We start from the raw sequence: 26,662 nt of genomic DNA, 5'->3' as shown, positions 1-26,662 counted from the left end.
AGCAATTAAGGTCACCCAGCTGCATATTGTTTACGGAAAAAAATTTGAATAGCGATGTCTCTGTTTTTGAGGAAAGGGAGTCGACCACATCATAACAAGGAGAAGAAAGGTAAGAAGAAAACAGCACAACTTTTAATGTTTTTTTTTGTGGAGCTGTGACTCTTACTGCTGTGGAGAAGTCTGTGTGGATGTGTACTGAGAGCCAGGACAGTGACATAAAGGGCGGATGAATATGTTATTGTGAACGTTATCACACTTACAGCTATCAACACCAAATGAAAGGGACGCTAACCGGTCCACAAACAACTTCTAAACTCTGCGTGAACGATAATGCTAAGAACAAAAAGTTCTTAGCATTATCGTTCACGCAATCCAAGTTAGCTCAACAATTTCTTGTTTTTGTGTTAGCGCGGCTGTGGCCACCACTGAGTGCGTTGAGAAAGTGTGTGCTGTCCTCACAGGGTAAAGGAGCAGCTTAGTAGTCTGTAATTGTCTGGATGCCTTGAAACGTGTGTCTGGTGTTTGTCGGGTCATAGAAGAAGGAATCCATCCATCCATCCATCCATCCATCCATCCATCCATCCATCCATTTTCTAACACGTCTATCCCTTGTGGGGTCACGAGGGGTGCTGGTGTCTATCTCCAGCTGTCAATGGGCGAGAGGCGGGGTACACCCTGGACAGGTCGCCAGTCTATCGCAGTATGTAAGAATCCCTGGTACTGAGTTGCTTTTCACCTGACCATGCTTCATGCCAAGTTGTAGGATAACAGGATTACATGCAAGATTATTAAACCACTGCTGAGACATATAATAAATACACCACTCTTGTGTTCAATTTAAGTTTCAAACAAGTTCCAGACCAAAGAGTTTTGAGTAATTAAGAATCCAGAATTTGGGTCTTTGTTAAAAAGGGCTCCAGTTTAGGCATTATTATGGTAATTAGGTGAGGGTTTTTCAAAAGATCGAATAATGGTGAAAAACATTAAACAGGCAGACAATGTGGAGACCTCAGAAAAACCTTGCTGATCTGATTGCATCATGGAGTCCCCCCCACCACCACCAGAAAAAAAAAACACCTTGTCTGAAAAACAAAATTCAGGATCTTTGTCTTAATGATTGTGCAATGAAGGGAAAGCTGCAAATAAGAAACATCAGTAAAGATTGTCAAAAAATAAAAAGATTAGATGTTTAAAGGAGCTATAAGTAAGATATTTACTGTAAAATCAACCTAACTCATTCTCATTTGTCACCTGGTATGGAAGTAACATTCCCTGTAAACAATGGGCCCTCTCCATCAAAAAAGTCAAGTTTTTCCCCTTTAAAACCTAGAGGTACGGTCCGAAACGACTTTGGTTCAGAGTGTAGTCCGTGTTTACTTCCTGGTTCCTGAGCCAATTATGAGAGTTCCCAGGGTCCTCAAAACAGAGCGCAGCATTTGGTATTTTATTTTGGCAAAAGAGCAGCAGCCTGGAACCATGGCAGCCAGTAAGAGAAGCAGATCAGAAAAAGAACAGAATACTACATCATAGACCTGTCCTGTGTAGGTAAAAACTTTGTGCAACAACGGACCGTTGAGTGGGTGGGTGTCCATGAAAGGCATCATTTATGTGTTGTTCTGATTTTAACTACCAGGTGTCATTATTACTTATTGTTCCTTTAACTTTACTTGGTTACCCATGAAGACCATTGCAAATGCAATCCTTTTCTTTGTAAATAGAGCTTGTATAATTTCTCCACATTCAACGGTACCCCTTTCCCACTACTGCTCTACAGCTGTAAGTTCAATCCTTGGTGCAAAGAATGATGCATGTGAGTCTCGAATCAAGGTTTGCTGCCTTGGGGGAGGCTGCTTCCCAATGCTGAGCAGCTGTAATGTCTGCAAATGCCTCTGGAAAAACATCTGGATGTAAAAGTAAGACACAAGGAGGTCTGACAACCGGGCAGATTGATGGACAGACAGATGGAATGATGAACTATGAAAAGTTACACACAAAATAAGGAACTCAGTACTTTTTCCATCTCCTTGTGCATAGACTGGCAAAAAATCCATGAAAATAAATGACTAAACACATTATTTTAAAGTATATTTAAAGTAGTGTTTACAGCAAAAAACAGAGAAAACAGCAATTTGGCTTCCGTCGGCACAGATTGTGAAACCTCTAAGATGCATGTCTTTATGCTGAACACGATTTTACACCAAGCACCAGTACTATTGCTGCGCCAACACTCGCCACTTACTGTGTGTAGGGCACAAAGCGTCTGAATTGTCCTAGTCAAAATAAGAAAGGGCTATATTGATATTCAGGCATTCATAAGCTCTAAGCCAAAATCGCATGATAAAAAATTAATAACAGCTTAACAGACCTATAAAACAAAAGTTTTACAATGAAATTACTTTCAGCACTTTATATGGAAGTACATATATTTAAATGGCGCTGAGTATGTGGACTGATGGATGGATGGATGTTGATTAAATCAACTCCTCACCAGGGGAAATTCATGGGAGACACGCCCGTCTGGTGGGAGCTTGGCACCGAAACCCAGCGCAGGAAACATCTTGTCACTATCATAGTCCTGGATGATCTCTCCGATGGCTCGCAGCGCCATAGCGTAGTCATTCAGTTGGTACGGGCTCATGTAATGGAGTGAGGTGGGCTGGGATGGGTTTCCTGGGTCCCAAAAAGAGCAACGCAAGAAAACACAGGTCAGCAACAAACCGTAATCATGTCTCTTCCCCCCCGGGTTTGATTCATGTTAAAAATCACATAATGGAGTTCTAAAAATGTTCCTTAAACACCCCGCGGCACAGGAAGCAGAATAGATTCAGCTGCTGAATGACACACTCGGTGCTCAAGTTTATTTGAGAAATCTGTATCAAAATTACAGCAGCAGAACGGAGTATCTAATAAATTACAAACGCTGCAGTCACAGAGATAAATGAACATGCCATGGAGAGCAACATGTAGAGCCAGCTGGGAAAATAAGGGAGAACTCTGTAGAGATCCGTTCCCAGAGTTTCTTAGACTGTGATTAATATTTCATGCTTATGAGTTGAGTCAACAACAGAATACTACTGATATGTAATTGGTTTCTAGAGACGTAACAACTACTCCAGCTATAAAGTATTATTGTTCATATTTAAAATCTTAAATTGTTTAAAATAAAAAAAAATTAGTCTAATTTAACTCTTAGTATCTCTTACATTTTGGGATTTTCTTTTGAATATTTAAAAAAACAAATGCCGTTATTTTAAAGTATTGGCAGCATTTACAGCAGCTGACCAAAAGAGGTCTGAGGAGATTCCTGCCACAGTAAGTTAAATACTAACAAGTAATGAGTTAAAAAAAGTAATTTTATACAGAATATCTCAAAAATATATGAGGGAATAAAACAGAACATCAGTGAGGTGCCATCTTCCTTCAGATGCTAGAGATTAAACAACACGTGGGATGGAAGTCCAAGCAGCAGGAGGGATTGTCAAAGGAAAGTGACTTGGTGGTCACCAATTTCTCTTCTCCGACCCATGTTTAGTCTCCATGGTACCGTGCTTTTTGTTCTGGCTGATGGGTGGTGGTGCTCTACAATATGTCCACTGCAGCATCAGGATATAGGTTTATGCATTGCATGTGTCCTTACTCGGTCGTGCCTCATTGGCATTTGGTCGTTCAGCTTCTAATCCAATATAACTATTATTTTCAGTGCATCATCAAAAATTATCCTTAATGGAAACCAAAAAATAAATAAATCCTTCAATTGTATACTGAAAACAACTTTAGTCTTCCTGAAGCAGGAGAGGCCACAGCAAAGATGTCCGCAGCTATACTGGAGGTGCGTACTTAATGTCGCCCAGTTTTGCTCTTTGTCTACATTTTTGAGAGGCCACTGAACAGAAACAATGTGTTTGGCATGTGTAAGATATGACCCCTCTCTCTTCTACCATTCCTTGTCTCAAGCAGGATTAAGCTGGTTTCGAAAACTCTGCAAACATTTTGTTTGAGCCACAGCTGAGCGCCATGAACCATAAAACACGATGCACAGTCATGACAAAAAACACAAACCCTTCTGTTAATTCTAAGGCTTTACAAATTACAATGTACAAAACCTTAACATGTGAAACTTTATCAGAGTTTCATGTTTATAATTGTTGCTGCCCATTAATCCGGAAAGAACTAAATGGACAATTCCAGGCACATTGGAGTCCATCGTCCTTGTGTTTAAAAAAAAAAAAGCCTATCAATACAGACTATTTACAGATAGACAGAGACTAGATGTCTAAGCATGTTCACCCTGACGACAGACTGTGCAATGTCCAAAAAACTTTAAAAACCAAAGAGCTCCACAATTTTAGACTCTAACGATTTTAGTCAGCATTGTTAAATGGGAAAGTTCATGATAGGACAATTAGAGGGAGACTGGACAAGTGTGGCTTCTTTGGAAGGATTCCCAGGAGAAAGCTCTTAGCTGCGAGTTGGCAGGTTCAGAAAGTTGAGGTAATGACCCTGTCAAAGTCCAGACTCCAACTTCTTTGAAATTCTGTGATAGGAGCCAAAAGAGATCTGTGCATAGATCTCTGCCAACAAACGTCTCTGAACAGAAGCAACTTTGAAAATAAAAGTGGGTCAGAAATCCTCTAGACAGGAATGGCAGGCTGTTAAGGTCAGACGAAAGACAATCACGTCAACAGACAGTAAATCGTTGTGTACTTTGTTTTCTTCAGCCCCTGCTTCTACATTATTGTTAAACAAAAAGTCTAACGAAGGGTTACAAAGTGTTTTGTTAAGGCAAGTTTGGAATATTTTGTCTCAGTGTAACCACTGTATTCCATTTAGATTTTATGTGACAGACCGATCCCCAGGGGACAATCTCCTACAACTTCTAGATGCAGCCCTACTCCACACCCATTTTTTAATGGTCAAAATGATCTCCATCTTTCACCATATCCTACAGGACCCTGCTAATGATCCATTTATTTACCACTCAAACAGCCAAGGTGTCATCTTCAACTCTCTTAAATGAACCCCTCTGTGGCTCAAACAGTGTGCTATGACTTTTCATAAGCTAGCTCTTGTCCAATCGCTTCAAATAAAGGATATTTCTCAGATAAAATACAAACGTTATGACCATGTTTTTCACATAAAAATATAGAATTGTACTACTAGCTTCACATGATGTTTAGCCTAATTAAAGGCTAGCTGACAGAGAAACATAAGTCCATAAAGCCCAGTAACATGATGGGCAAGGACAAATTGCAGAAAGGAGGGAATGTAAAACGAGCTTTGGTGCCACTCCAAAACAGTGGGCAGGATCAGAATTGGGGATAATTAGGCAGTATTTCAACTGTGGATTCCTGATCAATTTTTTTTCTCCAGAACTTAAAACCTGGACTGTTTTCCATGTAGTATCCTGACAAGAATGAGGGCAATATTAGTCCGAAGCAAGACTAAGAACTTTGAAAGAATGCTGCAGAAATGTTCCTATTATTTTGGGAAAACAGTTTTAAACATTGAGTATGTCTATAAGACGTTTAATTAAAACAACTACGATTAAAATTATATAAAAATGATTGATGAAAATAAAAACGCAACTCTTGTTTTACTCATAGTTTATCAAACTGTTACTGTTTGGAGCAAAATGCAGCCTTTGTAAAATATCATGTCTGTCGTCATTGAGGCTCCTTAAACACAGAGTCAAAAAGCAATTTTCCACTACAGGAACCATTTCCAGGACGCACTGCAGTTTTTCTGGAGACAAGAACGTTTCAGACCAGACATGGACAGACGCATACACACATCCCCACAATTTAGGGTCAAAGGGAGGCTTCCAGTTCGTACACACGCTTCCTTGTTCTAATATTATTTTCTTTCATTCCGTTACTTCTGAGCCTTGTGTGCCATTCGGAGGGCAGAAAAAACTATAGCATGGTCCAAATTTACTGTAGCTTCTGATTTCATAAGCTAATTAAAAGGGGATTTGGTAAAAGTGTCTCTTGTGTCTTATTAGTGAAGATTTTTCTTTTATTTCAACAGAAAATAAAATAAGAAATAGCAATAAATGGGATATTTTCATCTTATTTATCACATTATTTTGTTAGTTACTCAATCCTTGCATAGTCTTTCATATAAATACTTTTTTGCAATTACTTGAGTAATTATTAGAACAACCGCTTTTTACTTCTATTCTAACACAAATATCTTGAAGTACTCCGACACTACCGCTCTCATTTAAGTTTTTCATGGAGTGTTTCATGGAGACGGCTGGAAGGCTCAAGTTGGTTAAATTATTTAAACATTAAACTTCAGTAAAATCACTAAGCTCATGAATTTTTTTGCTTTGAAAAAAAAACAGATTTTACACCACCAAAAACTGTTTGTAAAGAGCACAGGGTGTAAATGCTCTACTAAGTATTTTAAAGTGTTTAGGTTCTGAGATAAATGGGATCAAGTTGGAATGTATTTTATTTTGAACTTCTCTGTATGATTGGTTTAAATTTTGAATTGAATTGCTTCTTTGGGACACAACTCTCAGGCATAATTCATTTTGAATTGATTAAAATACAGTTTTACAGTGTATACAATGTAAAATGATCTGAAGCACCAGGTTTTATTCCTGACCACAGCTGTCTGTCCTCTTGGCACATAATCCATTGAATACCAAAGTCTGCATGAGGAAAAACCTATTATATATATATTTTTTTACAGTTACTTCTCCATGAAGTTTTTAGTGACACTAAATATATTATCCATCCATTTTCCGACACACTTATCCCTGCTGGGGTTGCTGGTGCCTATCTCCAGCTGTCAATGGGTGAGAGGCGGGGTACACCCTGGTCAGGTCGCCAGTCTATCACAGGGCAACACAGAGACAAACAACCATTCTCACACCTAAGGAAAATTTAGAGAGGCCAATTAAACTTACAGTCAAGTTTTTGGACTGTGGGAGGAAGCAGGAGTACCTGGAGAGAACCGACACATGCACAAGGAGAACATGCAAACTCCATGCAGAAAGACCCAGCTAGAGAGCAGCTACAGGACTTGAACCCAGGACCTTCTTGCTGCAAGGCAATGGCGCTACCCACTGCGCCACTTTTCTACCTATATTATATTATATTTAGGGCTGGGCAACGATTAAAATTTTTAATCGCGATTAATCGCATAATTTGCCCGATGAATCATGATTAATCGCATTGTATGCGCAAACTCCAAGAATGAATTCAAAAGTAGTGTAAAGAGCACTTTTATTTTAATGTTCTGCTGCCATATGAACAAAAGTGTTGTAACATTTGTAGCACTTATTTTATACAGGATATTTTCAACCCATCTATTGAATTTAGTGCACTAGTTGATCTTTTCTTCATAAGAGAACAGCAAGCACTGCAGCCAAAATATGGCCTTTTTTGACCTGCTGTATATTAGCCAGTCCCTAAGCTTGATGTATCATGAAACTGTTGACCTTTTGGGTTTTGTGGTTTTTATTTTAATATTACAATTTAATAATAATAATAATAATAATAATAATAATAATAATAATAATAATAATATTATGTTCAGTGTTTTTTCGCTAATCCACCTCTTATATATTTCAATCCTTATGTAATTTTGTCTGTGTTGTGTGCACCTGCCTGTTGCTTTAATCCTATAAATTTCCCCGTCGTGGGATAAAAAAAGGATTAGCTAATGTTATCTTATATTAAATAACACCTTTTAATATATGTACTGGGTTCTTTCAAGGTCTTAATTACATTTTCTGTGTGGGCTCCAGTAACATATGATAGATAATATCTACTTTGAAAGTTAACATGAACTGCTGCTGAAGATGACCACTGATCTACCTGGATGTTCCATGGGAGACTGAAACGCCTCAGTCAGAGACGTCTGTGGGTCTGTCGGGGCAATGACAGAAGCTTCGTCTCCTCTCTCCGTTTCTGTGGCTCAACGTTTTCATATTTTTTCACGTGCTTAGATAAATTTGTTGTGTTTCCACTGAAATGAACCGGCTTTTTACAAAACATACAGCTTGATTTCGGTGCTACTTCCCCTGTTCATATTTTTGCGCTGCTGCGGTCTCTCTCAGCTGTTTGTGTGTTAAGTTTGTGTGAGAGCTGAGTGGGGGGGGCCAGGCTGAGCCTGCGTGCTGATTGGCTGGCGCCGCTGAGCCATGTACGAGAGGGGAGGGGGAGTACCAGAGTGCTGCCATGAGTGCTGACTGACACTGACTGAAAGCATGTGAGCAACATGCGTTAATGCGCGATAAAATAAATATCGCCGTTAATAGTCTAATGAATTAACGCGAAATTAACGCGTTAACGTGCCCAGCCCTAATTGTATTATATTATATTAAGTGTAGTTGCCATTCTAGAATAATCAAATAGTATTGATGCTGAAAATCATGATTTTTGTCATCGTGACGGGATGTTTACTCACAATCTTACTTGCTGAGTGAGACCTTGGTCGTAACAGCTGCAGTGGGAGGAGTTAGAACACATCAAGGGCCCTGTTTTAGACTTCAGGGGAAAAAATTGCCAGACAACTCCAGGAAAACAAGTTGGTCTCATAATTCCAACACACCTTTAATGAGCTTTTCTGGTGGTTATACTCTTGGTACTTCTAGTATTAACCCAGGCGTGTTTAAAGTGTAACTCCCCCCAAAAATCCTTAGTTCTGTAATATTTGTCCTGTGTGTCATCTGAGTTGCCCTGTGATGGACAGACAGCCTGTCCAGGGCGTACACTGCCTCTCGCCCAATGACGAAAGAGAAACACCAGCCTCTCTACGACCCTACATGCGGGTATAGATAATGGGTGGTGTAGGATGTTGCACATAAATTGTGTTTATTTTTCATTTATGTAAAACAGAATAATTTGTGATACAAGGAAAAACAAAAACAAATGTTAGATTCCAGTTTAACACCATTAGTGGTCGCTCATAGAAAGCTGGATGTGGATATTGGACTCCGAGTATTCAACCTCCTGAAAGACAGCAGCGCAGGACACTGATTTGATTACAACACAGAAACTCATCCATTTGCTTCTGTTACATAACCTTTGAAATTGAGTAACTCTGTATTACCTCGTTCAATGGTGTTTTGCCAGAAAGACACGATCAATCTTCTGACAAAGTCTTATGCACAGAACAGTTAATTTTGTTTGTTTGTCCTTACGTTGATGTTCCTCATACGGACTGGTTTACCGCTGGGGCTTGCCAAAAGCAACTCAACAAGTTTGAAATGTAATTTGAAAAATGTGAGCGCAGTGACTTTCCGTCCGGGCATGCTACTCCACAAAGCTCAGAAGTTAGAATTGATAAAGTTCTAATAGTCAGATTTCACACTCTTAATCTTCATTTTTGCAGTTAAACTAAGTCATTAAGTCAAGCCGGCTGACTAGGAATGAGTAAAGAGTTCAATTTGCACAGATCTGATCTTTAATCGGCAAACTTTCATCCGTTCCATACACCGAAGAGATGCAATTATAAGAGCAAGGCAGTAAAACACTCACCGTTTGATGCTGTGAAATCAATTGCCACCGTGAAATTAATCTGTGTCCTACAAAAGAAAATAAATGATATAAAGAGAAACACGGAACCATCAATCATGTCAGATTACGCCACAGCATGTTTCAAAGCATGCAGTAGAGAGCAATTAAAGCAGCGGGTTATCGGCAGCTGTCTGTCTTAATATTGCAGCCCGGAGATAAAAGGAGCCAGTAATCTTCTCAGCTGAGTCTCGGCAGAGTCTACATTAATAACTGCAAGTGACACAGGATTTAATGATGGGAGCAATGCTGCTGCCTAATCCTGTATCGTTTAATATCAGTTACTGTGAACTTACCCGCCTCTGATGTAGTCCAGGAAGGACAGCTCAGTGTCCACCAGGCAGGAGAGGAGCGTCACCTGCCAGTCAGAAGAGCATGGGAATAAGGCAAGGAGCATTATTATAAAATACTGGAGCTTGTAAATGTTTTAGTTTTTGTGTTTGATCTCTTTTGCTTTTTACAAAAGCGAATGATTACAACAGTATCCGTTACAATAAGCATGTTTGTCCATAAAGTGTGGTCAGAATAATGACCATAGATGCTGTTGAAAACTCCGATCAAACAGATGTTCTAGGTAGACATGTGCCTTCGCTAATAGCTTTTCCAGTGGATCAAAGGAAGGAAGCGTTGTTACAAGCTCTGTCAGACAAAGCAGAGCTTTGTAATACTCTTTAAAAAAAATAACAAGGGAGAAACAGATGCGGAACGCTTATTAAGGATTCTTTTCTGGAAATTAGAATCTGGTTAACAACCGAACAATTACCTGCACCTTTTAGTGGTGTTGTTAGCAGTGTGTTAAAACCACACAGCTGCTCATCAAGGCCATATTTATAGACTAGTTCAGTGCTATTCAACTTTTTACGACTCGGTTCATGAAACGAGAGAGGATTCTTCCATTGCTTTTAGGATAAAAATATTCTTCCAGTTTATTTTTCAAAATAAACTAGAAAATAAAATATTCGAAAATCATCCGTAAAGAGCTGCCGGCCAGACCCCAAGAACTGAAGAACGTCTTGTTGTCTCAATTCATATTAAGAGTTGCAAAGATAGATAAAGGGTTGGAGGATTAATTCACCCAATTTCATTTTTTGGGCACATCATAACAGCTTATATGTTGCCATGTAAAGTCACATCACCACAGCAACTAGATAGCACTAAGAAAAAACATTTCACAAAGGTGAAATATTGTGGCAATTTAATATTACATGGTCTTGTGCCAAATGGCAAACTATTTGCATATTATGTTCAAAAGATTTTATATTTGACTGTATGTACATTGAGTTTAATTCTGATGCTATTTTGGGCTACTAATGAAAATATAAGAGATTGCTGATCAGACGAAAATACCTCTCAGAAACCTCCTATCAGTAAATAATATTCAAAGGAGTAACATATCTTTACTGCCTTGTAGAAGGTTATACCCAAAACATTAGGAATAACTTCCAATCACTTGACAAAAGTAACCCTTGTGGGTACTAATAAATACATGGAACAAAATGGCTCAAGTCAGAGGGCTCCTTTTGGTGCTCTAAAAAATTGGGTACAAAAATAACAAAACTCCCAAAGTCTGAACTGGCGAAGGGGAAAAATTAAGACAACAATATTTTTTTAATATTATTAACTTAGATTAAGGTTGTCTATATTGTTAATATATGTCTACCATTACAATAGCCATATTGCCTACTACACTTTTTTTCTTATGATGCTTCATGTACCAATGTGCATCCATTGAGTGATTAGCAATAAAATATGATTCTTCAATCTTAATCTTACTATCATGCCATAGCTGCGGGAAGTAAAATTAAAGAGCTCCAAAATGTTGCTAGATTTTAGGAAGAAGGCTCTTTTAGTGATCTGAATATATGGAGGCACAATGAGGTGAATCCCTAACGACTGAGGGACATCATGCTGAACAATTCACTTGAGTTTTAATTACTAATTAGTGTTTATTGGTATGTTAATCAATAATTAAAATGCTGTTGGCTGCAGACCTATTTACAAGTGTGGCCACGGGGGACGTGTATGCAAAACAAGTGACTCTTTTTTGTCCATGTCACATATGCTAGGTCTTCTCTCTTTCTTTCAACCAGTGTTGAGAAAATTTTAACTGTATAATAATAATAACAATAAGAAGAAGAATAGTCATTGCAATATACATTCCAATGAAATTTGTTCTCTGCATTTAACCCATTCTGTTGGGGAGCAGAGGGCTGCCACTGTGTTCTAAAGTTAGATTTCCTGATGTGTTTACCATTATCATTCTGGGACTAAAATCTTCAGATAATTCTGATAATTAATTTTATTTATTTATTTCAGTTTTGGTCCTAGAAATCAGTAAAACTTGATGACGGGAGTTCGAGGATTTTACATAGAATGGAAGCTTTTGCATCTTTGTTTTAGTATATGTTAGTAAAATTAAATTTATTTTCAGTATTCAGTACAGCGTTATCTCTGTGATGATTTTTGTCTTTCACGTATATCATTCACATGTATTTTGACACACAACAGTTGTGCTTCTTAGAATAAAAAACAGTTTCCACTCACGGTTCCTGAGTTGAGGTACTTCTTCTTCTTCTTCCCTTTCTTCTTTGGATTGAGTACCTGTGGACAAATAAGTTTGTTTTAAAGGCCTGAAACAGTTGTTGAGACTTAATGACTCTGCAGCAGTCAAAGTTGGTCTGAATCCTGGCCCCACTTCTTTTAATTACCCAGACTTTTCAGAAAGGCTGAACTAAATGCCTTTTTAATAAGTATTTCAATAGACAATCTCCATACACACACTGAAGGCAGAGTAATTAGGGAATTTGCTTTATAGTCTCTTTTTCTCTACCCAAATTCTTTTCTTTCACAGGCCTCTGAATGCTCCTCCCAAAAGAATCCAGATTAAACTGTAATAAGTCAGTGGCTAAAACATATATTTGAAGAAGCTCACATTTAAGGTTTTACTGTGTCTATATAGTCACAGAGTGGGGAAAAAGTGGATTTGGTAAGTGTGAAGAAAACTGATGATCACATATATAACATCAAGTATATGGAAAAAAGGAAGCCCCACTCTTCGTTCTCTATACTAAAATTATGGATATTGTTCTTCCTAAGCAGCTTTACTGAGTCTTAGTCTCCCCAGATTTATGCTTTAGCAGAGCCGATGGAGCAGGAAGGTAAAACCGCTGGAGGACAAGTGGAAAGCTCAGAAGACTGCCTTCAGTAATTCAGCAGATCATAACAAGGAAATAAAATGCCTTTTATATTGCCCAGATTCACATATTAAACTGTTTCCAGGGGTAAACACTGATGCATTTTCTCTCTGTTTAAGCACATAACAGTCAAGGGTTTTGTTCACATAATTCTGAACAAGTGAACACATTCTGTAGGCGGGCCATCCTTTGTTTATTTAGCAATATTTGATTACACTGTTAAAGACAAAGCAGTGTTTCTATACCATAGCAATAGAATAGGAAGCAATGAGACATGAAGTTGGTATTATCATCTGTTATCTATCTGATACGTGGAAGAAAGAACCAAGCTAATAAGGTTAACAAACAGGAATAAACAATCATATGCAAAAGCCATAAATTGTCAGATACAACCCGCCACAGAGACAATATCAACCACTAAGTCATATAAACAGACTTTATTAAACATTAGATCTCTGTCAGAAAAATTATTGTTAATCAATGACCTCATTACTGACAATAATCTTGATGTTCTGTTTTTAACAGGAACATAGTTACATAAGCTTAAGGAAGCACCTATTCTGATGGAGTCAACGCCTCCAAACTACAATTTTCTTTGTGAGAGCAAACAGCAAAGGAACGGTGGAGGAGTGGCAACATTGTTTAATGATTCACTAAAGTGTAAAAAGGTGTTTCTGTTTTGAATATTTGGCTCTCCAGGTAAAGAGCCCAGTACGAACTAGGTTCTTCAATGTTTACATGCCTACTAAGTCCAAAACAAACTTTTAATGATTTTATTGATCTCCTATCTGTGATATGTGCTCACGTTGACATTCACGTTGACAACCCTGAAGACAGAGGTGCAAAAGAACTGTGTGACACTTAGAAACTTTAGTTTAACTCCACATGTTAAACAGCTAACACACAAACAGGAACATATTTTAGACTTGATCATCACTAAAGGTCTAAACATTTCCAAGTTCAATGTAACTGATGTTGCCCTATCTGATCACTTTTCTGTCACCTTTGAAAGCATCATTTCCAATGACTCATTCAGCCTAAGAGACATCATAAGAATACACATCTTTAAGGATGATGCCACTGAAACCTTTAGCCAAACTTACTCTTCTACTTCCACTTTGTTCTTTAACTAAGTAGATAAAACAGTAGATGACTTTTCAGATATTATTGACTGCATCGTGCCAATTAAAATGAAGGTTGTTTCTGGGAAGAAAAGATCTCTGTGGAGAAGTGCTCCACCCTTTAAAAGTGAAAAAAAAGGGAGTGTCGAAAAGCTGAACACAGGTAGAGAAAGACTAGACTCCAGGCTCACTGTAACATTTACAAAGAGAGACTTTACAGATATAACTTCAAACTGAAAAATGCAAGGGAATCTTTATTCTCTGAGATCATCACCAAAACCATTAATAATACGTGTGACTTATTTGACACGGTCAACAGGTTAATAAACCCTTGTGTGTCTGTGTCATCTTAACTCCACTCCATCAGGGACTAGAAAGAATTTGTTAACTTCTTTATTTAAAAAAATCCAAAAGATTAGCGAGGCACTCTGTACATCCATGTCAACTTCAGTACCAAAGCTGCTTCCAACTAGAACTGATTTTGACAAAATGTTCCAATTCATCCAAATGAACTACAATTGCTTAGAAGAAATTGCATACCAACAAAGCTCTTAGTCCTGCTGTCTTGATTTCCTACCCACAGCTTTCTATAAGAAAGTTTTGCCTGTCATAGCATCTGATTTGACTCACATAATAAACACGTCCCTTCTATCAGGTGTTTTCCCCCAGTTCCTAAAAACAGCAATTATCAAACCACTGTTGAAAAAGAATAATTTTGACAAACTACTTGTGCAGAACTACAGGCCCATCTCAAACCTCCCCTTTATCGGTAAGATTATTGAAAAAGCTGTTTCAACAATTAAACAGCTTCTTAACTATGACCAGCCACTTTGACGTATTCAAGTTTCCATCCTTGTCAAGGTGTTCATTGACATCCGTATAAATATTGACTGTGAAAGAACCAAAGTGCTGGTATTATTGGACCTTAGTGCAGCATTCAACACTGTTGATCACTTCCATTCTGTTAGAGCGCCATGAAAACTGGGTCAGTCTTTCTGGTACAGCACTCGACTGGTATAAATCCTACTTAAAGGACAGGGAAGTTTTTGTGTCAATAGGTAACTTTATATCAGAGACCACAAAAATCACATGCAGGGTTTCCCAAGGCTCCACCTTGAGTCCCCTCCTATTCAATATCTACATGCTCCGTCGAGCTCAGGTCATAAAAAACAATATGGGACAAGGTACCATAACTATGCAGACGACACACAGCTCTACATCACCATGTCACCAGGTGACTATGAACCCATTCAAGCACTGAGAAAATGCTTAGAAGAAATCAGTACAAAGATGTGCCAAGATTTAAGATTTAAGATTCAATTAACTAAAGACAAAACTGAAGTTGTAATTTTTGGACCAATGGAAGAGTGATCAAACGTTAGCGCACAGTTTCAGTTGTTACAAATAGTAAATACTGATCAGAACTGAACTCTGGCAGTAGGGATGGACTCAGACCTAAACCTCCAAAAGCATCTAAACACAATGAGAAAGTCAGCCTTCTATCACCTGAAGAGCATTTCCAGGATTAAAGGACTGATGTCTCAGCAGGATCTTCAAAAACGAATCCAGCGTTTATCTTTAACCAAATTGAATACTGCAATGGTGTTTTCACAGGTCTGCCTAAAAAGTGGATCAGACAGCTGCAGCTGATCCAGAACGCTGCTACCCACGTCCTCAGTAAGACTAAGAAAATAGAGCACATCACCCCAGTTCTAAAGTCCTTACACTGGCTCCCTGTATCTCAGAGAATAGTTTTTCTATAAATCACTGAATGGTTTAGCACCTAAATACATTCTAGACTTCTTGTCAGTGTATCAACCCTCCAGACCACTACGGTGTTCTGGTTCAAGTCTACTCTGCATACCCAGAACCAGAACCAAACATGGAGAAGCAGCATTTAGTTCCTATGCTCCACTTATCTGGAACAAACTTCCAGAAGACTGTAAAAGTGCTGAAACCAAGAATTCTTTTTAATCAAGGTTAAAAACCTATTTGTTTAGAGTTGCCTTTGAATGTCAATGTTTTAGTTCGTAGTCCAACTTGTCTTCACCTACTGCTACTATTCCACAGCAATGTGTTGCCTTGTTCCTTAAATGTGTTTTACAAATAAACTTGCTCTGCCTTATCCGAGTATTATTTTTTAGTTTTTTTAGTATTATCTTGTAGACAGAAGTGTTAAACGATTCCAGATATTTTCTGAATCAACAAATGTCAAGCAGAGAAGAGAACTGGTACCTTGTTGCAACAGAATTTAGCAAAACTTAAGAAATATTCAGATTTTTTAAAACTTGTTTATTCATTTTAAGATTATTTTTGTCACCCAGTAAACGCACCTGTAAACCGCCTCCCACAGCAGTGCAATCTAGCTCATCCCCCTCACCTGTTCCTCTGTTTTTATATACTGGTCTTCAGTAGACAGGCAGTGCCAGATTGTTGGTCCATAGTGTCAATAGATGTTCAGCGGTTTTACTTGATAACATGTTCGACCACATTCCTTCCTTGCCAAGCCCCTGTTGGACATCTACACAGCCCTATGTTTTCTGGACACAACCTGGACTAATCTCTTGACCATGAACCTTGCTTAGCCCTATGGATCTGTCAACTTCTAACTTTATATTCTCTATTTTGTCTCTGTTTTTCTCTTGATAGAAACTCCATCAGGCCTGGCGTTCCATGTACCTGTGACAACATCCTGGAAGGGGACATTAGCTGAGATACTGATGCCAACAACTTCATGTTCTCCTATAGATGATACAGCTGGTCCTGCCTTTCAGAGTTTAGCCCAGCATATCTCCTAGACATTGCCTTTGTCTGGACCTTTGCTGCAACTAACAGTATGTGCTCTCTTTCTTGCTCTTGACTTGAAAATTATCTCAAAGCTTATTTTTGTTGCTGTGTTTCTTTCCTATAAGAAGCCACTAAAGGAGGTAGTACTGCCATTACCCTTTTATTTTTCTCTAACATAGAAAAACACGTCAGTGCATTTGTGTTCATTTTGTGTGTATGTTATAGCGTCTCAAACAGCCAATTTGCAGATGTTCATACTGAACCACGTTCACCTGTTAAAGAGGAGTTTTCCTCTCCACCATCGCTACATGCACGAGAGATGGCTACAAAGCCAACGATGCAATGCAAGCAGCTGTCCACTGTGGCTAAGCGCACTTTCAGGAGAAGTGAATGCTGCAAGTCAGTGACTCAATGCAATCTGCAGGGTTTCCTTGGATAGAGCACTAAACCTGTCATTTGTCTGTTTAATCTGTCTACAATTTGACTGAATCGACTTTGTAAAGTGCCTTGAGCGTAAATGTTTTGTGAACAGGCGCTATATAAGTAAACAGAGTTGAATTGAATTACCCAAACTAAATCCAATCAAGGCTCAAGGTTTATTAAACTGGCTTAGGCAGCTTATGCTTGCTAATGACATCCCAGAGATATGTATTAGGAGCGGAATTTGTATTCAGACGTGTTCACATTTAGATGTTCCACTAAATAGGATAAAAGGAAACAGCTGGGAACTGATTACATTCTGTTATTTTCAATTAGAAAAGGCAAAAAAGATCACAGGACATGTAAAAAAAAAAGAGAAAAATTCTTAAATTGTGAATAAGCAGTATTGAAATTGTATTTACAAGAGACCACCTCCTTGCTAGTAACCAGCCTGGAATGTATAATATTCCTTATATTCGGAAAGTTTATTCAGTTTTTAGAAACAGTATTTTGATTTATCTCTAAGGGGTATCTAATACACCAAAGCTGATGCACTGTACGAAATGGTGTGCAGCAGTTGCTTCAGTGGATGACAAATGGTACACAGCCACTGAGACCAGTAATCTAAACCATTACCACAGATAGATCAACAGAAGAATACTCAAAATCAAACCAAAAGACAAAAAATTTAGAATGCCATCACACCATGGCATCACATTTATTTAAAATGTGTAATCAACTAAAAATGAACCGGAAAATAAAAATCTGATTTCGATCTCCTTTGGATTTCCTTCTTGATAAAACCCTAAAAATCAAAAAAACTTTTGTATCAAAATAATGTTTACTAAAATATCTATTTTTGTACATATAGTTTTTGTGTTTCTACATCAATAGTCTCTTATTAATTAACATTATTTTTGCTGCATGAAATGACTGTTACATGATTTTAAAGAGGATAAAAAAGGATAATAAAACCAAAGTCAGAAGGGTTCCTCCAGCTTTTGTGCTCAGAACGCTAATTAGTGAGTAACTGCTGGTACATTTCTTCTGGTCAGCACAAGAGAAACAAAACTTCAAAGTGAGCTTTTTAAAACTTTCCCTAATTAAATGTTTTCAGTCTGTAAAAAAAATTGCTGAACACATAAAAAGGTAATAGATTCCACCTGGTCACCCCGAGGAAGAGCGTATCATGTCATGCACCTGCAAAATAAACCACTGAAACAATGTAATCTACACAATTTATCTAACATGGATGAAACTGTAAGAAAAGTATTATATTTTAAAATGGAACATTTTGGCTTAGACTGAATCTGACCTACAGAGAGAGAATCCATGGGGCAAGGAGGAGGCAGAGAGAGCGAGGACCAAGCTGGCACCAAGCCAAACCTCAACATCCAATATGGTTAACTCTCACATAGGAGTGTACAGCCTCTGGTACTAAATATGTTCCTGCTGTGGCCAAATACATAAGCGTCTGTGTCTGCTTCTGTATAGTGTCGTTACTGAACTTCACTAAATTACCAAATCCCTCTGGTTTACCAACCTGTTGCAGGAACACAGTTAAGCTGAGGACGATAAAAACTCCCACTGTTAGCTTTTTGCTTTGGGTGAACAGCTCTGACTTAAAACAAAAATAAACCTAATACAAATGCAAAGAGATTGTTTTTCTGAGTAAAATAGGAACATTAGGAGTCTATGTTTCTTTGTTTGTTGGAGTGATTTTGAAGACAAAGGTGCATTTCATTCAGTAAAGGGAAAGCTAGAACATTGCTTGCACCTACAGAGACACGTATTGTTGCCCCAGTGCGTGTAAACTAATCAGAGAATAGAAGTTGTGCATTGGGAGAAGTCTTCTAGCTGTATTAGGAACAACCCAGAACTACATTTTCACATCTCAAGTTATTGGAACTTTAGAGGCAAGTCAAGCAACATTATTTTAAAATCAAAAATAAATTGACAAACTCCAGGGAGGTTTCCTGCAGCTTATGTAAAGGCTTGCAGAGGTGCTTATTAATGCTTGAGAATGTAAGGATTTTTATGCATCAAAATGTTGCATTTCACATAAATATTTCTTTGTTCATAGCAGTTTTTGTATTATAATACTCACAAAAGATAATGTTGTCAATTAATCCAATGCCAATGTTCCCTATCTTAATGTTTTTCATATCTTTTCGGGGGCAGAGAAAAGTTTTTGCAATCAAAACAGACATAGCTAATGGGCAATAAACTACAAGCTAAAGTTTCCACCACATGTTTCTGGTCAAAAATACTCCGACACTAAGGAGATCCACTGTACCAACTATATAACAAAGGTCTCTTTTTTTAATCTGCAATTATTCCACTTGAAAAACAAAGGTATAAGTGGCCACCAGCATCGCTATTCTGAACCTGTTGCTGTCAGGCACACAGGAAGAACTCCTCATTGTGGCAAATGAGGAAACAAAAGGATACAGCTGTGGCTTTGTCTGTTTGGCTTCATAAGAAATGTCAGACAATAATGATCTCAACTAAACTAAAAAGAAAAAAAAAAAACATTTGTGAGGGCAGATCAATCACACACTGAAAGTTGTAAGTGCAGAGCTTTTATCACTGCACATGTAGCCAGTTTACCGGTGTGTTCAAGTGTGTGTGTGTGTGTGTGTGTGTGTGTGTGTGTGTGTGTGTGTGTGTGCGCACGATTTTGTTTTTTACAAAGCATTATTTGAGGTGCTTCCCAGCTCTTTCTGTTCCTAATTGAAGTTACGATGACTTAGGGGTCACATCGTGGGACGAGAGGATAGTGAATACCAACGTGTCTGTTTTTGTGTGTGAAGAATAGCACCTCATAGACGTGGAACTGTGACTGGCTTCTGCACATTTCTCTGTAGCTTGTGCTGAACTCTCCGATGAAGTCATGACTGTAAATGAAAAAAACACACACAATTAACAACAAAAAGAAGTATGCTCAAATTTCACTCCAAATTAAAAAAGGTTTCATGAGATATAGTAAGGGATACAGAATCGTGAACGATTCGTGAAGTCATCAGAAGTGTCCCTGACAAGCTCTGTGGCCTCCTCAGGTTCAGGTATATCTGGGAGCTCAGTGGAACATCAAAAATCAGATACTTTGTGCAGGGAACATTATAAAGGCTGAAAATTCTCTGTGTAGAAAATCTTGTCATTCCTGATTCCATGTTGAAGGTATGTCACATTGTACACAGCCGGTGGATAGTTATTGGTACCTCTGATGAAGATTTATACAAGTCTTAAAATAAATGGTTGTTATGGCAACATGGTCACACAAAGATACCACCTTGTGTTTCAGTTCTCAAACATTTTTTTAACCTGTTTTACATTTCTGTTTATTGTGTGTTGGCAAGATAAACTTGAATCCACATCCCCACTTGTTTGTCACAATTCAAAAATATTTAATTTAATAATTGCTGTGTTATATTGAATGTATATATAGGAGCAATTAAGCAAGCAGCTATAAGATATTCTTGTAGCCTTTTCTTGCCTTATGAACTTCTACATACATCTGCAGTATTGTCTGGTTGTTTTGTTTTTCAAATTTTTAGTAGTGGCTAGGAGGAACTGGGTTCTGTGTCATGTCATGCTTAAAACAAGTGTTTCCTTATTAATGTGCCAAGCAAAAAAAAAAAAAAAAACTCAGGAGCAAATTCAGGAGCATTGAAACAACAAATTCATTAAAAAATCATCCAGTTAAACGTATTTTGTTGAAATTGTTGGGGAGACATTGATTTGGCTTCTAAACAGCAGATTATGTCCACTCAGAATTGATGAATTCAAAGTAAAGGTTGGATTTTTTCCTAAAGGCTTCAGTGTTAGATTGCTATTCTTCAATACAAGATGGATTACGATGATGTATAGGGATGTGCAATTACCTTTGGGTTTGTATTTTGTATTTCAATTTCTTCTTCACATGTTCATAAAAACACATATATATATAAGAATTATCAAAATAGTTTTTGGTGTTACATTAAAGGAACAATAAGTAAGCTGTTTACTGCAAAATCAACCTAATTCTTTCACAATTCATCATTCTCATTTGTCACCCAGAATAGAAGTAACATTCCCAATAAACAATCGGTCTTCTCCAATAATGTCTTAGTCAAGTTGTTCTCCTTTCAAACCTAGAGGTACGGTCCAGGGTTACTTCGGTTCAGAGTGTAGTCCGTGATTACTTCCTGGTTCCTGAGCCAATCATATGAGAGTTCCCAGGGTTCCCAAAACAGAGCAGCTCTGTTTTGGGAACCAAAACGTAAGTGGAGTTTCACAGCAACAACAGACCATTAAGTAAATGGCTGGTCTCCATGAAAGGCATTTTAGTCATTAGTCATTATTAGTTATCGTTTCTTTAATTTTTACTTTATGTGTTCTCTGTGATTTCTGCTTAGCAAAAAGCATGTGTGGAAGAACCCACAGTAGAACAAGAAATATCAAGAAATGTGTTAAAATGGGGAAGTTACCGAACATATCTGGTTTTCCCAAACAAACCAAGAGTTATTATCCTATTCTTTACAATGACATACACAAGAAAAGAGCAGCGTCAAACAGAGACTGTATCGGCTGCTGCAGCTTCTGCTTTCTCTCTGTCCGTGTGATGGTAACTAAACTGAGGCTCTGCTCTTTTGTATCCAAAGAGAGCTGTATGGGAGAGACCAAACCACAGCATGTAGTGTCAGCCTCTAAAATTGACATTTGAGGCAAAGCTCTCAATTTTTTTGAAGTGGGACAACACCCCATCATTTATTCCACACACTATTAACTGTAACCCACAAGAAAACCTGTTGCATGCGCAATGATCTGTTTAATATGTAAACAGAGAGGAAGACAGCTAGCATTAGCGTGCTACAACACCCAAGTTCCTAATATGTGTAGACCGTCATCAGATGCCAGGTGCACGTTTGCTAACAACCATAATGTACCAGTTCAGGCATTCTTTTAGAAATAAATGATAAAGCTATATGTTTTGGAAGGCAAGAGCTTTCTATGAGCCAGTGAACATCATATTGGATCAGAGACGCTCCAGCAGGAACAAAACTTAAATCACTATTGTAAAGAACAGATAGGAGAGATCGTGTGAGGACTGTCTCTAAAGTCTGCACCTCTCTGACGAAATGCCAGTTTTTTTTAAATTTGGGAAAATTAGACCCCAATAAATCATTACATTGTTTTCCGCACATAATGTAACATGTATACTAAACATTTCAGCTGAAAAACCAACAAATCTGTTAGAAGGGGGGAAAAAGGAAAAGTTTTCTCCTTTGGTGGGCTGCCAAAGGAGACTGTACCTTCACTTGACGATGTTTACCTATTCCACCTCCTTAAAGCTCTCCAGATCTTTCAGATTGTGAGGACTTATCTTGTTCACAGCCCCGTCACGTTTAGTGACAGGGCTGTGAACAAGGTAAGGTTAGCTTCCCCTCACAAAGGTCTTATGTGACTTTAGATGTATGATTGGTCTCAATAAAATCCATGTTCAGCTTTTTAGCAGACACTTGAAGGTATTGGATCCAAACTGACAGGTATTTAGTTACATCCATCTTGATAAAAACCACGTTCCACCTGATGAAAGGTAACGCTATCATGATGTTGCCACTACGATATTTGGCTGTGGTCATGGTGATCTTTTGCTGATGGTCAATTCCCTGTTTGTGCTCATCATTTCTTTTTGAATTATGGCAAAGACTTCGGCTTTTGGTTTCACCAGTGCATGATACATTCTCCTACCAGTTTCTGGGAAGTTTTAGTCAGACCTGGATGTTGTGTTTGGTGGGAAAGGCCTCTGTCTCATAAACCTACTCTTTAGTCAAAACGTGTGGAGATGCAGCAGATTGTTGTTTCATGCAGAACACAACCTGTTGTTGGAAATTTGTACAGCTGCATCAGTGTTACAGTCCCCCTCTTGCCAGCCTCCCGCCCTAACACCTACGTTTTATGAATTGTTTTTATTTAAGGGTGTTGGTGCTTCAGATCCAAAAAACACCCAAAAGGTGTCATTTTTCATAAATATATCTGTATTTAGCCTTTCTCTATAAGAATTTATAATACTGTAATCCCCAAAGCCCTTCTTTATTCTGAAGGTGTATATTTTGAGCACAGATTTTATCGGTCAAGAAGAGGCAATAAAGTCAGATGGACTTGATTACATAATAGCACAACAACGATACATAAAGCATTATAGCATATATGTCTAGACAGACTAGAGAAAGATAATAAAATAGATCCTCACCCTCCGTCTCTGTCCCAGTCATAAACTTCCACCTTAATGCTCCTGTAGAGAAAAAGGAAACGTCGAGTGCAATGGCGTTAAACACGCTGAAGCTTTTAATATTCCCTTCTGTGACAGGGTTATATGAATGTGATCCAATAAAATAATGCCTGAATGGTGACATAGGTCTTTTTTGATTAAGATGATAAGGAATGAAATGTGATATAAATGCTGATATTAGTAATTAATAATTTAAATTTGTGCCTGTACCAAGTACATTTCTACCCAGTTGAACAGTTTCTATTCTTGAAGATAACCTAAAAGCCAAGATAATGGCCATAAAATGCTATCCTGATTCCTGGAAAAGCTACCAAATGTTTGCTGATGACAAACACGTTTCTATTTGTGAATCACCACATAACCAATGTCCACCACAGTCACAGTCAGTGTGTCTATACAGGGATTTAATGGGTTAGAATTTCCATATTGTTTTTGTAATTGTTTTTGTATTGTAACCCTAATATGTTCGTTTAGAGGCAGCACACAACTAGACATTTATAAGGTGAGAGTGGCTCATGTTACCCTTAACTATCTCTATAGTTATGCTGCTATAGGCTTAGGCTGCTGGAGGACATCAGGGCCTATTTCTCTCACTCTACTGATTTCTACTGTTCTTCAGTTTTGCATTGCATTGAAATGACTGTTGTCATTTCAGCTTTTAACTTTTTGCTCTCTCTCTCTCTTTTTTCTTCATAGTAGGCACACCTGGTCTGGCGTTCTGTTAACTGTGACATCATCCAGAGAAGACGGCTCACCCGCTACTACCATCTAGTGTAGAACAGATTACTAGATCAATTTGTGCTTCTGTGCTTTTTTGTCTCTCTTGTTGTGTCTCTGCTCTGTCTTCTCTAACCCCCAGTCGGTCGAGGCAGATGACCGTTCCTACTGAGCCTGGTTCTGCGGGAGGTTTTCCTTCTGGTTAATGGGGAGTTTTTCTTTCCACTGTCGCTTCATGCTTGCTCAGTACAAGGGATTGCTGCAAAGCAATGGACAACGCAGACGACTCTCCCTGTGGCTCTACGCTTCCCCAGGAGTGAATGCTGCTTGTCGGGACTTTGATGCAATCAACTGGTTCCCTTACATAGGAAATATTTGACCAATCTGTATAATCTGATTGAATTTGACTTTGCAAAGTGCCTTTAGATGACATGTTTCATGAATTGGCGCTATATAAATAAAATTGAATTGAACTGAATTGAAGTTAAAGACCATAGAGCATGCAGGAGACCTTGGTGTCGTTATAGCTACATCAGCCTACTACTATTGCCAGAGTAAAGAGTTTCAATAGTTTTTATTTTCAGTGGGTTAGAGAAAAGTACTGGTGTCCTTAGAGGTCACTGTAAAAATGCATACCCCTGCAGCTGCTGCTCATCCAAAATACTGTCCTGACCAACACCATGAAAAAGGATCATATTACACCAGTCCTTAAATCAATGCACTGACATCCTGATAGCAACCGCATAGAATCTAATATCTCTTTGATGGTCTATGAGGCACTGAACGGTCTTTGGCATCATTTCATTTCAGAATTGTAGATCTGGTATGAATCACGTTGAATGTGCAGGTTATCAGAAACCTGCTCATTCAGTGCTTCCGGGACTTGAATGGGTCAGGGGAAGGCAGCATTTAGGTCTTTGCCCCTCACCCCTGGAACCAACAGTCTGAAAACCTGAAATGTGCAGCAACTATTGGATCCTTTAAATCAGGACTAAAAAAAAGACTGGTTAATGCAACCTGCACATAAATGTCAGAGATTCCTTTATCAGTTCAGTTCTATAATGTCTAAGCTATTCTTAGCATGCATGTTTAAATTAGCATTAAACATGCATTTCTTTTTTGTGATGTCTAGATTTTACTATTATTCCTGTAAGGTGTTTCTTGTTTTGGTGTAATTTTGTGGCTTTGTTTTCCTATGAAGAACTAAACTACTTTTACATAAATGGTTCCATATTAACTTGCCCTTTCTCTGAAACCCACCTTGAGCTTCCTAGACCTCCGTTCACAGATGTGCTGGTTCCTGGCACGTGTACATGAGGAAACCCGTCATAGTTGTTTTTCACTTTCATCGCAAGTTTCTTGAGATTTCATGAGCTAATTAATTTTATACTGTCAGCACATGTCACCATCACGCATGAATATTTTTGTTGTTAAAAGGCAGACTGCTAAAGAGTCTACGCCGGATCTGATTACATTATGATTCCACCCAATTATCTGTAAACAATTCTTGAGGGTTTGCAGGATTCCTGCTGTGGGCTGTGTGCTGTACCTGTCGTAGTCTCCGTTGCACAGCGCCCTGACAGGAATTTTAAAAGCCTGCCACACCGGGTCCAGAGTATTCTTCACCACCTCTGTTTTGTGGCAGATGGTGTGCCTGTGAGACATACAGAAGTGTTATGATGAAAAAAAATAAACAAAGAAAAATTTATAAATTTATATTCTAACAATGCATGCGGCTCTTTCTTGATAATTGCTTCCCTGTTTTTTTCTTTTTTAGCCTATTTTAAAATCGCATGGAGACTGGCTCTTTGTTACAACGCTGTGCTGCTGTTATACCCTGCAGCGCAGCATTTAAGCTGCATCAGTTCAAACCCAGCTGCTCTACAGAGAATGTGTTAAGTGTGAGATGCTCAAGTCGACTCCAATAACAAGCATCTGCAGGGCAGGAAAAAAAAATGTGACCTCCACACAAAGTTTTCACTTAATTCCATCGTATCCATCACTGCCCTCTTTGTTTTCCTCTTGTCAACTCTGTCCTATTTTATCGGCTCATCTACTGCTTCCTCGTGATGAGGGACGGAGGGCATGTCACATATACATCACCGCGGATTATGTAACATCACATAGACAAGTCGCTCTGCATAGGAGCTTTTGGGGCATGAACAGCCGTGCTCGGGCTCTGTGTACATTAAAGTCATCTTTACATGCCGTCTGTGCCTCTGCGGTTCACATGTGTCATATGAAGATAGCTGCGTTCCTCACTGCACCGAGCCGAAGTCTAAAAATGTCTTATAGAACTTACGATCCATCTTCATTACTGCGGTAAAACACCAGGAAAGGGTCCGATTTTCCAAAGAAGTCCTTCTTATCCAACTTGTTGCCGCAAAACTGAAGCATCACTGACTCCTAAAGAGGCGAAAAGAAAACATATGGTACAGAGCAAAAACAAAATCAGCTAAAAATATCCTCAAGAAAACCCAACAACAACAACATCTTCATAATGGAAGCTAATACAGGACCTCTGAGATAAGGAATGAGTGATATGGTGATATCAGAGCACGGGGATGTGTTGACAATGTGCCAAAGCAGAGTGATTATGTTGTTGTCTATGTGGTAAAG

General features: G+C 38.4%; 1 protein-coding gene across 1 annotated transcript in view; it reads right to left on the bottom strand.

Annotated features, from left to right (window-relative positions):
* Positions 1 to 26,662, bottom strand: part of LOC105928383 (copine-8) — a 100,523-nt gene that overhangs the window by 16,248 nt on the left and 57,613 nt on the right. Inside the window, exons 6-13 of the mRNA XM_036144889.1 lie at positions 26,346 to 26,449; positions 25,593 to 25,697; positions 23,288 to 23,329; positions 19,874 to 19,949; positions 12,075 to 12,131; positions 9,827 to 9,888; positions 9,495 to 9,541; positions 2,489 to 2,670 (exon numbers count right to left, since the gene is read on the bottom strand). Coding sequence (XP_036000782.1) covers positions 2,489 to 2,670; positions 9,495 to 9,541; positions 9,827 to 9,888; positions 12,075 to 12,131; positions 19,874 to 19,949; positions 23,288 to 23,329; positions 25,593 to 25,697; positions 26,346 to 26,449 — 675 coding nt within the window. The remainder of the gene's footprint in view (positions 1 to 2,488; positions 2,671 to 9,494; positions 9,542 to 9,826; positions 9,889 to 12,074; positions 12,132 to 19,873; positions 19,950 to 23,287; positions 23,330 to 25,592; positions 25,698 to 26,345; positions 26,450 to 26,662) is intronic.

This window comes from Fundulus heteroclitus, chromosome 2, assembly GCF_011125445.2.
Source record: "Fundulus heteroclitus isolate FHET01 chromosome 2, MU-UCD_Fhet_4.1, whole genome shotgun sequence".
NCBI classification, from domain to species: domain Eukaryota; kingdom Metazoa; phylum Chordata; class Actinopteri; order Cyprinodontiformes; family Fundulidae; genus Fundulus; species Fundulus heteroclitus.
The sequence above is the reverse complement of the archived record's forward strand: the minus strand, read 5'-3'. Positions and strand labels throughout refer to the sequence as shown.